The sequence below is a fragment of the Sminthopsis crassicaudata genome, chromosome 2, assembly GCF_048593235.1.
Source record: "Sminthopsis crassicaudata isolate SCR6 chromosome 2, ASM4859323v1, whole genome shotgun sequence".
In the NCBI taxonomy this organism is placed as follows: Eukaryota; Metazoa; Chordata; class Mammalia; order Dasyuromorphia; family Dasyuridae; genus Sminthopsis; species Sminthopsis crassicaudata.
In genome coordinates, this window is record NC_133618.1 from 46336333 (window position 1) to 46350946 (window position 14614).

Below are 14614 nucleotides of genomic sequence, written 5' to 3' on the forward strand. Positions count from 1 at the left end.
TGGGACCAGAACTCAGGTCTCCTGACACACTTTCTCCAGGGCTCCTTCCATAAGGTCATTCTGCAAAGATAATGAAAATGAGTCTTTTAGGGAGCATATAAATGGTTACACTATTAGGCCAGCAACACCTAAGGTGAAAAAAAACACCCAGTGTATCCTGACAGCCTTCTGGGAGCCAGGACAGAAGAAATGGGATCACTTCTCGTTTTGTTTGGCTCCTGGTCCTATTCCTTTTTAAATATCCCCAGGAAAGTGGCTACTACCATGGACCCAGGCAGACCAACACACAGTCCAAAAGAACTTGTGGTGAAGAAATGTTTCCTGACACTGAAGCCAAAAAAATTCTTTTTCTCAATTTTGTCCTATTATAGTCTTCTAGTCCAATCTTGCCTCTTCCTTTGGATTTTACATCCTGTAAACAGTTTTTAACCTGGCCCTCTAGCCTGCTCCCATCCCAATATAGCTCCATGCTTAGTACTGAAAAAAACTTCTTCTCTCATCTGCTTACTTCTTTAAAAACCGAGTGGTTTTTCTTTATTGACAGCTCGACAGTGGGAGGAATTCAGAAATAAACAGCCTGAAATGTGGTCCTCCTCCCTGGGGCCAGATGAACAACTACTGTTCCGGTTTAGAGCTCTGGGTCATAATGCTCCAAATTCTGCTGGCTCTTTTCTACAAATTAGATTACAAAATCACTTTAATTTGATGCACATTCTTACTTCTTGGAAGCAGTTTTAGTGGAGAGCCAAGAACATTGAGCTGGGAGTCAGATGACCTGGGTCCAAGCCCTGCCCCGACTCAAATCAGTAGTATGACCCAGACTACGCCACTTCTCCCCCCGCTTCAGTCTCTTCATCTATAAAATAATACTTGCAATACCTACCCTCAAAGGACAGATTATGAGGAAAGCACTTTGTAACCTTTCCCATTCTACATTACTGTGTATTATCACTACAATTATTACCATTTGCCACTAAGAATAAAATCATAGGAAGGGATGGGATTAGATCAGATGCTTCAAAGATCCCTTGGATTCTATAATTTCACCCTTCCGCCAAGCTTTCCAACTTTCTGTAGCCTTGTCAGTAAGTGAAATCCCAATAATTTTGCTATTAATATGCTTAGCCAGGCAGATTACCTGAGTAAGTAACTCCCTAGGAGCAAATAAGGCATGTCTGGAACATGTGTTAACTCAATGGTGTGGCCAAAGGAACATTAGATACAGAGCCCATTTTGAATCCTTTAATACAAGCGTGATTCAGGGATCTCCTGATGGTCTAAAGGAATGGATGCTCCTTCCTAGTTTGACTTTGACAACCAAGAAGGAGTTTCTGGTCTGGAAGAAGTCAGTTCAATAGTTGTCTTTTAGTGCCCTTCCAAGTCTTCCTGTCTGATTCAAAGTCACCTGCAAGATTCTGATGGTAAGTGAAATCAGTACTCAACAATCCCTATAGCTGAATCTGACCACTATCAGCTCATTAGTGTCTCTTTGGTGGCCCTTCTATTCTCAAGATTTTGTGACAACTACAGACTTGTTCATTAGTTAGGAGAGCCTTATTACAAAGTACATTAGAAAGACCCACCCCAACCCAGAGAGTTGAAGAACTCTGAGTTTGCCAACATAGCTAACAACCACCCTAGGGCATGATGGGAGAAGACACCACCATGAATTGCCTTTCCAATGTATAGATGCTATCAATATTCTTACTATAGCACAGTACCAAATCACTTGACCTAGTCTGGTCTTGTGCTCTTAGCATATAACCTAAATCACTATGCAAAGTCCATTGGCAATCAAGTCCTCAGTCTCTCCAAAGTGAGAGATTTAGTTCTCCCCCAATCCACAACTATTTGCAACATTAGTAACTTTCATTTCATGCCTACAGAAATAGTAGGAAAATGCTAGGAAAAGTAACAGAAAAGCAGAGGAAATATCAGGGTAAATAAAGAAACAGTATGTTCCTGGGACCCATGAGTCCCCTAGAGTAAAGTTCCACATTAGAGTACTTACTTTCCTCCTTTTCGCATCTTATCTAACTACATCACAACCAAAGGAGTTAGGTTATTTACAAAATCGTCATTACTAGCTATGATGAGGCTCAAGTCCCCAACATCTTGCCTTCCAAGAGGACCCATTAAAGTGTTTGAATCTAGCCTCAAAATCACAGATCATAATATGCACAGATAATCTTAACATTTCTTATTGACTTGGCTTCTTAAGCAAAAACCTAGAAATATAGGTCCAAAATACAACAGTCAAAAAGCCTTTCAAAATCAGAACGACCAAGATTTACCTCATGCTCACACTACTTTAACTAAGGCTAATGGGAACTGAGGAAGTGCTTTACTCTCTGCTTTACTTTCTTAATTCTAGGAACATTTTTTTTGCCCATGATTTCTTTGAGAAACTAAGGCTTTAGGAGGGGGCATCTCCAGGGTCAGTGAAGGAAATCGGTAAAAAACTTGGGAATGAAGACTAATAGCTGAGAAAAAGCCAGCTGTTTTAGCGAGGAAGGCACAGAATGGCACACTTGGAGAAGGAGGGAAGGGGTTCAGGGACAGGAGCCATCGGATATACTACTTACCCCAGCCAGGAGGAAGAGGGCCGAGTGGATCATGGTCAGATGAGGCACCAGAAGACTAAATACAAGACACAGCAAAAAAAAAAAAAAAAAAAATACACACACATACAATAAAGAGGTTAAAAATGACAATAAAAACAAGAAGCAAATGCCAACAATTGATTCTTAAATTCTTCACCATCAGGTTCCCCCCACCATCCTAGAATTTCCTCTGGTACTTATGGAGCAAAAAGGGGAAATGTGAAATGGTTTCTTCTCCATTGAGAATTTTTTAAAAGCCCACCAATTCAGCGCCCCAAAGGTACAGGGAGCTGAAGGGAGAGAGTGAGGGGAAGAACAAGATGCATGGATGAATGTGAGTCAGGCAGAGCAGGTAAGGTAGGGGAAAAGGGGCCGAGGGATGGCAGGACTTCCCGGGAAGTTCAGACATGTGTGTCTGCTCTGCTCTTGCTGGCCAAGACGACTGAAATCACCACCAACTCCAACTTTCTCCAAGAACCACACACAAGAGGGGAAAAAATATCGCAGGCCTTTCCAATGAAATCATTCCCACAAGCCCTGCCCACGCCCAGAGCTTCCTGGCTGCAGACGGCCCCCTCCCCTCCTCATCTCCCTTCCCCCCTTTCTCAACACGCTGTGAGAGTAAGCAGCAGTGTGCAATATTAACTCAAACTGAAGGGACATTCATGCCCTCACAGACAGGCGTCTCCCCCAAGCCCCTTCACCTCCCCCCGGAATGTTCTTAGGGCCTTTTACAAAGCACCTTTATTCCTCCTCCTGCCAGGAGCCAGCTCTTCACCCGGCCTGAACCTGGGGATGCTCAGAGCTATGGACCAGTCTCACCAAAAGTTTGGGGAAGGGGGAGAGAAAGGAAAGAGAGAAGCAGAGGAAGGGAAGGCCAAAGAAAGTGTGTACTGGGGGAGAATTGGCTCAAGGGCTAGAGTGTCACTGTTTATATTATAACTCCCCTTCCTCAGCTCTGCTGGGAGCTCCCTAGGGAATGGCAATGCCAGACTGAATGTTCACATACCCCTGGAGGAGGGGAGGAGGGTTGGAGAGAAGGGGGATGCTGTCAAACACTTTTCATAGTTAAATAAAAAAACCATTGTTGCTTAAAAAAAAAAAGAACTTTTTATTTCACCTACTAAAATTTAATACTTGTATTAGGGGATCACATTCCAAATACAGACTTCAGAATGCCTTATTTGCCTAGCTTAGGGGAAAGGGGGCCATGGATCAGGAAGGGAAATATATGAATGGAGCTCAGTCTAAGCTTGTGAAAACATTGGTCTAAATTGCCACCCACCCCACCCTCATAATACTCTCCAACACCCCTCCCAAAAAAGACAGAGAAACTTTTTTTTCCCCCAAGGGGATAACACAGCCCACTACTCAACAGAAGAGTTTTAACAAAGAGGTTCAGTTTAGAACCCAAGAATCACTTGCTTGAGGGGCTCCATGGCCCTGCTTCAGCCAAATGAGCTGAAACCGCACAGGGGCAAAGACAGGAAGGGCTCAAGCTCCTTGACAAGGTACCAAGGAAAAAAGTCAGAGTAACAGCAAAATATGACAATTAAAAGTGATGTGTCTGCCATCTTAAATCAAGACCCCCCCAAACTTCTCTCCTCGAGAGTACTTAAATTGGGTAGGAAAGGCAGAAACTTGTTTTTCCAGATATTTGCCCTTTACTCCCCCCTATCCATGGCACACATAAAAGCCCGGAATACATTCAAGCTTTTCTGCTTTTCATTACCAGAAAAAGCACCCAAATGGACCATCCCGCACTGAATTCAGTTATGAGATGCTATCCCAAGTAAAACTGAGTTGAAATTCTGTGGTGAAGTTCATCTAATAATTCAACCACCATAAACACATTTAGGCAAACGAAGGCAAGAAACTGGAACCAGACTGGAGACAGAATGCGGATATTTTCCAAAAGACAGAGGAACGCATTAAGTAGAAAGATGCAGAAATGTCCTTGGAGATGAGCTGCATAAAAGACAATTCTTAGAAAGGGGAGGCGATGAGAAAGGATAGACGTATTGGCCTAGGTCCTCCTCAGATGCCAAAACTTCAGAAAGTACATGAGTATTCTTTAAAGTGATATTTTCAAAAAATCCTTCCTATCCACCAAGGCTCCTCCTATCAGATCTTCCAAACCTGTAGGAATGAGAAGAAGAAAAGAAGGAAGGAAGGAAAGCATAAAAATGAAAGGGAGTAACATAATGAAGAAGACCATTAGCAAATGAGCCTGGAGGAATGAAGATACTGACAACTTATAAAGATGGATATTTTTCAGATATTTGTCAGTTAAGATTTTCCAAGTGCTTAGCTCCATTCCACATATTTTTTATTTTAAAGAACTCAAGGAAGAAAAAGAATGGAATAAGGATATAGTGAACAGAATCAAATTAGAAACGATTAACATGAGAAATCCTTGCTCAGTAAGACCTATTCCTCATCTATATATCTATATCTATATCTATATATATATATATATATGTGTATATATATAATATCAGCATTTATATAATGTTTTATGGTTTAGTTTTAAAATTTTACTTTATTCTCCAAGATTATCCAGATTTCCCTTCCACTTTCCTCTCCCCCCTCCCAATCCTGCATTGAGAAGGCAAGAAAAACAAAACCCCCGTTACAAACATAAAGGCTCCAGCAAAAGAAAATTTCTCACTGGTCATGTCTAATAAAAGATATATTTAAATCTGTACTTTGACTCCATTTCCTTTCTGCCAAGAAATAGCTAGCACGTTTCATAACATAAGCCCTCAAGAATTGCGTTGTCCTCACTTCCAGTTGATCAATGATGGACAGAAACAGCTACACCCAGAGAAGGAACACTGGGAAGTGAATGTAAATTGTTAGCACTACTGTCTATCTACCCAGGTTACTTATACCTTCAGAAGCTAATAATTAATGTGCAATAAGAAAATGGTATTTACACACATATATTGTAACATATGTAAAATGTATGGGATTGCCTGTCATCGGGGGGAGGGAGTGGAGGGAGGGAGGGAGGGGATAATTTGGAAAAATGAATTTAAAAAAAAAAAAAAAAAAAGAATTGCGTTGTCACTGTGTTCATCAGAGCTCCCAAGTTTATATACACATACATATATAAATATTACACATATTTTATATACATTATATATTCAAACCTTCATATAATTCTCTCTATATACATATTTATATACATAATATGTATATATGTATCTATTTTTTTTACTTTAATTATTCAAGATCCTCTTTCTCACCTTTCCCTCTCAAATCCTACTTCCTTCTACTGAGAACACAAGAAAAACAAAACCTATTACACTCATATTCAGTCAACCAAAATAATTTTCCACATAAGTCACATCTAAAGAAATATTTGTCTCATTCTGCATTCCGAATCTTTCCCTGCTTTATCAAGAAGTGGGTAGCATGAAATATGGCACAACATTACACTGATAAGAATTCAGGACTACTGTGCTGTATTACATCTTGCCCAGCTATAGCCTAATTTATGGGTACTCCCTCAGATTCTCATCCTTTGCTACCTCAAAAAAAAACCTATAAATATTTTTGTACATCCTTAAAATTTGCTTTGCTTAGTACTATTGCTCTCTTAATCTACCTTCCTCTTTATCCACACTCACTGAAAAAGCAAGAAAAAGCCCATTACAAACAAACCAGTTATGCAAACCCAATTTTCACATTAGTCACATCCAAAAAGAGGGAGAGAAGGAAGGAAGGAAGAAAATAGGCTTCACTTTGTACTGAGAATTCATAAGTTCTCTATCTGGAGGTGGATAACGTTTTTTGTCATGAGTCCTTTGGAATTGTGATTGGTCATTGTTCATTGATCAGTGTTCCTAAGTCTTTCAAAGTTATTTTGTCTTTACAATATTTTGTTATTGTATAAATTGTTCTCCTGGCTCTGCTTGCCTCATTCTGCATTACTTCATACAAGTCTTCCCAGATTTTTCTGTAACCATCCCCCTCCTCTATGCAATAGTATTCCATCATATTCAGATACCATAATTTGCTCAGTCATGCCCATTTGATGGGCATCTCTTAAGTTGTCAATTCTCTGCCACCACAAAAAGAGCTGCTATAAATATTTTATAGGTTCTTTTCCTCTTTCTTTCATCTTTCCGAGGGATAGACCTAGTAGTGGTACTGCTGAGGCAAAGGGTACTCACAAACAATAATCACAAATAATAGCTTTTTGGGCATAACTCTGTGTTGCTGTGCAGCTCCACCAACAATGCATTATTATGCCTTTTTTCCCCAAATCCTCTCTACCACAATAGAATTCTTAATAATCCATTAGGATAAAGATTCCCTCACAAGCAAGTAGTGTGACAGAAACTTGGTTTAAACCAGTATCTTAATATGTCATATACCAGGATAAATTCCAAATGTAGATGTGACCTGAATATAAAAGTTCACATAAGAAAAAACAAACAAAAAAAAGTGATTCCTTTCATAATTATTATTAAAGGGAGAATTCTTACTTAAGAGAGGATCATAAAAAATAAAACTGCACTTTTCAATTACAAAATCAACATTCTGTTTTTGCATAAGCAAAATAAATGCAGTTGGAATCAGAAGAAAAAACTGGGAAAATATAAAATAACTGATTCAAATATATAAGAATAAGAATCATTCCTCAATATATGTCTTCAGAGAATATGAACCAAGGGTCTTCAAATGAACAAATGAAGGTTTATCAAAAGTCTCCAAATCACTAATAAGAGAAACACACAGTGAAACTTGAGTTTCATCTCACGTACTTCAGACTGGCAAAAACAAAAGGGAAAAATAGTCATTGTTGGAAAAGTTGAGGGAGGATAACTATGATCTATCTCAATGTTTTTAGAAAAGTATTTGTAACCATACCCAAAGTCACAAAATTATCCACGCTGTCTAAGTTAGCACTATTACTGTTAGCTAACACTGGGAGGGTCAAGGACAAAAGGAAAGGACTCCCAAGAATATGGCAGCAAAGACATGGAAACAAAGTGGATGGCCATCAATCGGGGCTGGCTGAACAAACTATAGTTTGGTAATGTTACTACACTGTAAGAAATGAGTGAGGCATATTGAAAAAGATCCAGTCTTGGAAAGAAGAAAGCTGGAGTTCAAGTCCCATCTATAACATACACAGACTGTGCGACTCTGAGCAAACTATTTAATATCTCAAAACTCTCAGGATCTCTAAGTCTCATAAGGCAGTCTCCTCCTTCAATGAAATGAAAATTCCAGTTCTTGTTCTTAATTTACTTCATAAGAAATGAGTAATATGATGAATTCAGAGAAATATGGAAGGATATGTATGAAATGAGGCAGATGGAAATAAACAGAAACAGGAAGATAATACATGTGATCACTGTAATTAATAACATGAGGTATAACAACTTTGGAGGACCTCAGAACTCTGGCCAAAGCAGCAACAATTATGGCATCATTTGTGTAATGAAATGTCCTTCTCCTTCCTAGGGAGAGATGATAGAAAGGGGCACAGAGCAAGGCAGCCATTCTGAGACAAAGCCAATGTGACCGACCCTATACTTTTGTGAAAGGGGAAGGGGAGGTGTTAGTAGATAAAAACAGATATGTTAAAAGAAGACATCAATAAAACATTTTTAAAGGCATAGAAAGAAAAAAAGTGTAGAAGGGAACATTAATATGACAATATTGCTATTATCTTATTAAATTATATTTATGTTCCTTTAAAAAACTGCATATAAGACAATTTCAGTTTCTTGTAAAATTCTCTTTCCTGTTTTTTTAATCTTGAAATGTCTGTTTCCTGATTATTATTACCTTCACAATAAAAAAGAAAATACTTTTTAAAATAAGAGAAAAAAATAAAAACAAAAATTAAATAAACAGATAAATAATGAAAATAATAAAAATTAAAAATAAAATAAAGTAGAATAGAATAGAATAAGTGGGAAAAAGTGGGGTGCTATCCCAGGAAATAAGGAGATCCTTTTACTAAGGCAGTAAGTTTAAACTCACTGAAAGGGATATTATTGAAAAGATACTTGTTCAGATATAGATTAAACCAAATGATCTCCAAAACCCATCCACCTAAGATATCGTGAGAATATTCTGTAGAAAACTGTGAAAGACAACATGTAGGGAAAATATAGCACAGAGATATCACTGAGGATATAACACAGCTGGAACTACTCTTTTGGGAGGGACCTCACTCAGGCTTCCGTTATGTTTCAATTCACTCTCCAGACTATCCTTCCTCTTCAAGGACAACCTCCTTGGCCTTACCTCAGTACCCTCCCCCATTTTCTTCCACTATCCTTCCTCCCATATTACACTTTCCCTTTAGAATATCAGCTCCTTAAACGTGAGGATTATCTTACTTGCTTGATGTATACCTACAGTGCCTAACATGGTATGTAGCAACCAGGGAGCTTTTAATAAATGCCTTATTTATCTATAAATCTAGGTAGAAGCAAAGAGATCAGTTAAGAGGCTTTGTTAAGACTCCAGGAATGTGGTGATGAGAGTCCAAAATAAAATGGTAAAAGTGGAATAGGAACAAAAGGACAGATGCGAGGCATTTCAAAGGGCAAATCTATAGAATCTGATGCCTTTTTGAATACAGGGATGTAGGAGTCAGAAAATGAATCAAAGGTGATTTTTTTAAGCCTAGAGGTCTAAAAGACAAGGAAAATCATTAACAGAAATAAGAAAGATTGGAAAGAGGATCAGTTTAGCGAAAGGGAAGATGAATTCCATTTTAGACAGGGTGAATCTGTCCAAAGACAGACAAAGTTTCCTTAGGCATAGATGAGAGAAATCAGAATTGGCAAGTGAGTACAATTCCTCTTTGGAGGAATTCACCGTTTGTGAGCCACGCTGATGCTTCCAACTCCTGCCCATCAGCCAGAACAACTAAGGCAATGTGCTTCCCCAAACCCTCTACACTTAAAGGTTTCTTTCTCTTCCTGTAAGCCACCCATGACTCTTACCTGGTAGAGGAATCTTTGGCTGAACTGCTGCATGGCCCCCTGCAGCTGATTCCTTTGGCACTGCCACTGTTCATAGTTCCTCACGTACTCTGCCGTTGGACGCTGCCAGGTGGTGGTCCTGGTGTTGTGGTCCACATAGTAATACCTTCCTCGGGGATCCACACGTTTTTCCCAGCTGGAAACATCAAGTCTAGAGTCAGCACAATGGCCTCTAAATCTTGGAGGATCCCAAGATTTCCCAGGCTGAAGACAATGGGGATAAGTTTGGGTCCAGCAACTTGGGGTCCCCATCAGGAAAGCAGCTAGATTCCAATCTCCAAGGCTTACAGAGAACATGTAGTATTAACAAAAACCCCGCAGAGGAGCACATGCAGGAAAGAAGTTGCTTCACAGAACAGCAAAGCTTTCTACTGTCTCTTTTGATATATAAGTAGCCTTTTCTAAAGATGAACCTTAGGCTCTGGAAGTGACACAGGGAAGTTAAAGAGTAATGCAAGGAATAAAGATGGCCCAGGTAAGCCTAGTGGGTATAATGAAATGCACACTGTCAGGAAAGAATAGCAAAAGCTAAATCTCAAAGAGTACGCTCACACTGAAGTAAATAGTTAACAAGGCAGTACAAAGCAAACCCAACATTAATACTAACCTTTCAGAAAGACCTCTTGGCTGATGCCCTCTCTGATTTCTCTCTGCTATGAACTGGTTACCCATAATTCATTGGGTCATATCTCTATACCATGGAGCTTTGGGTTTAATCCTCCAGATTCCATCTGTTGGCTCTTGGCTATTTCTTTAAGACTTCTAACCCTTCACTCTTCCCTATCACTGCACTGCTCTGCCCCTGAAGCAATCTTTAAGCTTCAGGTCTGTTTCTAAAGCTGCTGTCCTGAATCTTCCTGATAACTACCTGCTAGATACCTGATGGTGCATCTGGCAATAACTTCAAATTCAACATATCTAAAACCACTCATCTTTCCCCCAGATTACTTCTTGCCTTCTCCTGTTCCTATCAATGTCTCCACATGTGAAAAGACATATCCTTGTCTCTTCCTCTGTTTCTTCCTTCCTACAACCAGTCAATAAGAACCAAATTACAGCAGTCTTTCTTGTATTGATCCCTTCCTTTCTATTCCCAGGGCCATCAGGTTTGTCTTTTCCTCTAGTTACTGCTGCCTTCTGCTTACATAAATCCTTACTGACTTCCCCACATCTGGAATTGTCCCTCTCTAATGTATCTTATATATCACTATCATGTACTTTCTCATCACTTCCTCAAATACCATTTTGCTCCTATCCTACTAAGTCCATGCTGAAAAGGCTCCAATGGCCATTTGTTGCTAATAAGTTCAGGATTCCCAGACTAGCATCCAAAGGCCTTCAAACTCTAGCCTTCTAAATCCATCTCCCATTAATTTCCCTGCATGAATTCTCCTCCCTCTCTGAGGAGTATATTCCTATCTCATACTTTTCCTCCTTGCTACTGCTTATGGCTCTCCCTCTGCTTAGAATACCCTCCTTCTTTCTCTCCACATCATTTAAGCCTGTACAGCTCAAGCCGTACTTTCTTTGTGAGGTCTTTCCCCAACTACCTCAGTAGTAATGACCCCTGCAGTTTTTTATCTCTTGGAGTATTCAGTGTCTATTTTAGTCACCTGGCACAAAGTATATACCATTTCACATTGTTTTTTATCTTTCTGTGTAAATGGCCTGCTTCCCCAATTCAGCAGTAAGGAACTAGAGGGCACAGATCATGTTTTACAGATGTTTGTATTCCCAAAGTTTAACATAGCTCACAGTGGGGACCCTAATATACATTTGTTGTTGATGATAGTGATGACATGGACAAGTGAGAGCTTCCTGGACAAGTGAGAGCTTCCTCTTTTCCTAAGCCTTGAAAATGGCACTCTATTCCAGTGTAGACCCTGAATATTCTGGGAAATTAAATAAGAAGAACAAAAAGAGAAAAACAAGATCAAAAGCTTTGTGGAATAAATTATATTTAAAGCAAAAATTTAGCCTGAGGGCATGAACTTGGAATGAGGGCTGGAGGGACTGGAAACCACATCTATATTTTCACTAACTTTTTGTTCTCCTTTATAATCCTATGGATATAAAAACCTTATTCTGAGAAATCCATAAGCTTCATTTACCACGGGTCCATGAACCCCAAAAAGAACCCATGACTTAAAAGGACAAAATGGCCATGTATCCTCACCCTAAAGATCAGCCACAAGAAGAGTACATGGAAGAAGAAATGGCTTTTCTCTAATTCTAAAGCTACCATGAGGGCAAAAGAAGAGCCTGGAGCCAGAGAGGACCAAAAAAGGAATTCCAGAGTTCAAACTGAGATTAGGGAAGGAGACCAATTTTAACAGATTTGCACAAGACAATCCAGCTATAACCAGCCTATTCATGATTCTTCCAACACATTGCTCCATCTCCCCTCTTCCCGCATTTGCTCAGGCTGTCTCTGCCTGGGATGCTCTTCCCTCACACCTTCACCCCCTTAGTTCCCCTGGTTTCCTTCAAGACTCAGTCCAAGCCCCACATTCTCTCCAACATTTAGCAAGGTACCTGGCACACAGTCATCACTTAACAAATGTTTATTGGGGCAGCTAGATGGTGCAGTGGTTAGAGCACCAGCCCTGAAGTCAGGAGGATCTGAGTTCAAATCTAGTCTTAGACACTTGACATGTCCTAGCTATGTGACCCTGGACAAGTCACTTAACTCCAATTGCCTCCAAAAAAAATGCTTGTCAACTGCTTGAGTGCCTACCTGACTGAAAAGTCCCTTGGCAGATCTCTGATCCAACTCCTCCATTTCACACATGAAGAAATAAAGGGCCTAGGAGGTTATATGATTGCCAGGTCTCCAAGATTAGAACTGGGGAGTACTTGGAAAGGCCTCTAAGCTTCTTTTCTGGACCTCAGCTCTCTGGAGTGAAAGGACTAGGATGAGAAAAATTGGAAAAAGGAAGGGGTGGCTTTCTTCAAAAGCCCCCAGAAAGCAAAGACAGAAGAAGCCTTTTATGAAGATCTATGAAGAGGAGGAGATTCCTTGCTTTTATGGATAATGCTACAAAGCAAAGGAGTCAACACTGGCTGCTGCCTGAGAAAGCAGCAAAGACCAGGACTGTACTAACCCCAGTCACCATCCTCAACACTCTTGCATAGAGGGAAACATCGGAATGGCTTTGAGCTGAAATCACTGGCTCAAGTTTATGCCACAGGCAAAGGTGGTGGGCAGGGCTATTAAGTCAGAAAAGCCATGCTCTGAAGATGGCTGCCCCGAATGACCACTGACCACAGACAAAAGGCACAGGTCTGTTCCATCCAGTTCTCTCCATGATGACACTGAATAAGTAACTAGAAGAAGGAAGATTTGACTTCAAAATTACTTTCCTTTAAGAAGAATTTAGGAAATATTCAAAGGAAGGTCTCATTCATCAGGACATGAAGCTGCAAGTCTTCTGTGAAAATCCTAATGTCATAATGAGATAGAAACCCCTATCCAGATCTCTGCATCTCAGCACAGTGCTAAAAGGAGGAGGAAGCACCACTCTTAAACAACATCATGGAACATCTTTATTTTCATATCATCTAAGCACTGATGAAAATAGAATACCTGAATAACTTATAGGAAATCTCTCTGATAAAATGGTATCTAAAGAATAAAATTTCGAGGGGTGTGTGTTTGTGTATAAGAGAGACAGAAACACAGAGAGAAACATAAGACATACAGAAATGCAGAGACAGAGGAGAAAGAGAGACAGACAGACAGACAGACAGACACAGACAGAGAGAAATGAGGGAGGGAGGGGGAAAAAGGGACAGAAACAGAATTTCCTGGACAAGGACTAAAACAAAACCACGCCTATTCACACTTACACAGAAGGGGTGAGGCTTCCCTATCACACAATGTGAACATCTGTAAAATCTACCACTGAAAGATAATGTTTAACTTGGGTCATTTTAAAAATGAAATTCTAAAGTCATTCAAAGTGAAAAATAAGAAAAAGAAATAATAATGAGAAATTATCAGATTCTTTTCCCAGAAGGGGCGGGAAAGGGAGAAAAAAATCCTCCTACTGGAAAACCCAAAGTTGTGAGGAGACTCTTAATGGAAAGTCCTAGGGAGAGAAGGTGGGGCCGTGTTTGCTCAGGGCCTGGCTGGCATCTGGGCGGCAGCCGAGTCTAAGGCCTCTCAGGTATCCTGCCTGCTGCTGGCCCCCCTTCCCACACCACACTGAAGAGGGAGGGAAAGAGGGAGGAAGAGAAAAGCCTGCCTGCCCGCCCATGGGCATCTAAGCCCTTCATGGGTTCTTTATTAGAAAAGGGTCCTTTTTTCTGTGAGTAGGAGACATCCCCTTTCAAAAGCTTTCAATGTGGGGATTCACATTTGGAAAGTACGCTCTGTCCCTGGCAGACATGGAACCAAACCACTTCTCTTTACACTTGGACAGTTCTCTTTCCCTTGGAAGCCCCTCATGTCCTTTGGTTATGGCAGAGAATTCCCTTCCCTCCTTCCAGAACTGGAGAAGCACACTGTCTACAGTGGCGGATTTCTCGAAGGATATACTTAATATGTGACCTCTCCAGCTAATTTTTATGAGTTTTTCAAGAACACTCTCTCCCCTTAGGTCTTCCCTCCCTGTCTTCTGAATGCTACAATTCCATATAAGCAAATAGGAAAAGTACCCAACAAAGAATTGAGGCAACCCAAGAAAGGTGTTTGTATTTTGTATTTTGTAAAACTAAGTAGAAAGTCCCAGAAACATGCAAGTCAATAGAAAAAGTTTCCATGCAGTGAAATCTGCTGACTTGCAGATGGACCTCTACAGGCTAAGAGCTCTCCAATGGCTTCAAATTTTAGGTCCTCAATCACTTTAACCCCAAAGCTCCCCTTGTTACTTAGCAAGGCTAATCCATGCCCACAGGTGAAAGGGAAGGCCTCAAGTCAGTGCAGTCAAGATAGGAAAAGAGAAAAGCAGAAGGGAAGAGAAGGAGCAGAGAGAGAGCAGAGTCCCCCTC

General features: G+C 40.3%; 1 protein-coding gene across 3 annotated transcripts in view; it reads right to left on the reverse strand.

Annotated features, from left to right (window-relative positions):
* Positions 1-14614, reverse strand: part of WWP2 (WW domain containing E3 ubiquitin protein ligase 2) — a 121886-nt gene that overhangs the window by 18436 nt on the left and 88836 nt on the right. For all 3 annotated transcript variants that reach the window (XM_074286091.1, XM_074286092.1, XM_074286093.1), the window contains 2 exons: positions 9584-9758; positions 2586-2640 (listed from right to left, as the gene is read on the reverse strand). In XM_074286091.1, coding sequence (XP_074142192.1) covers positions 2586-2640; positions 9584-9758 — 230 coding nt within the window. The remainder of the gene's footprint in view (positions 1-2585; positions 2641-9583; positions 9759-14614) is intronic.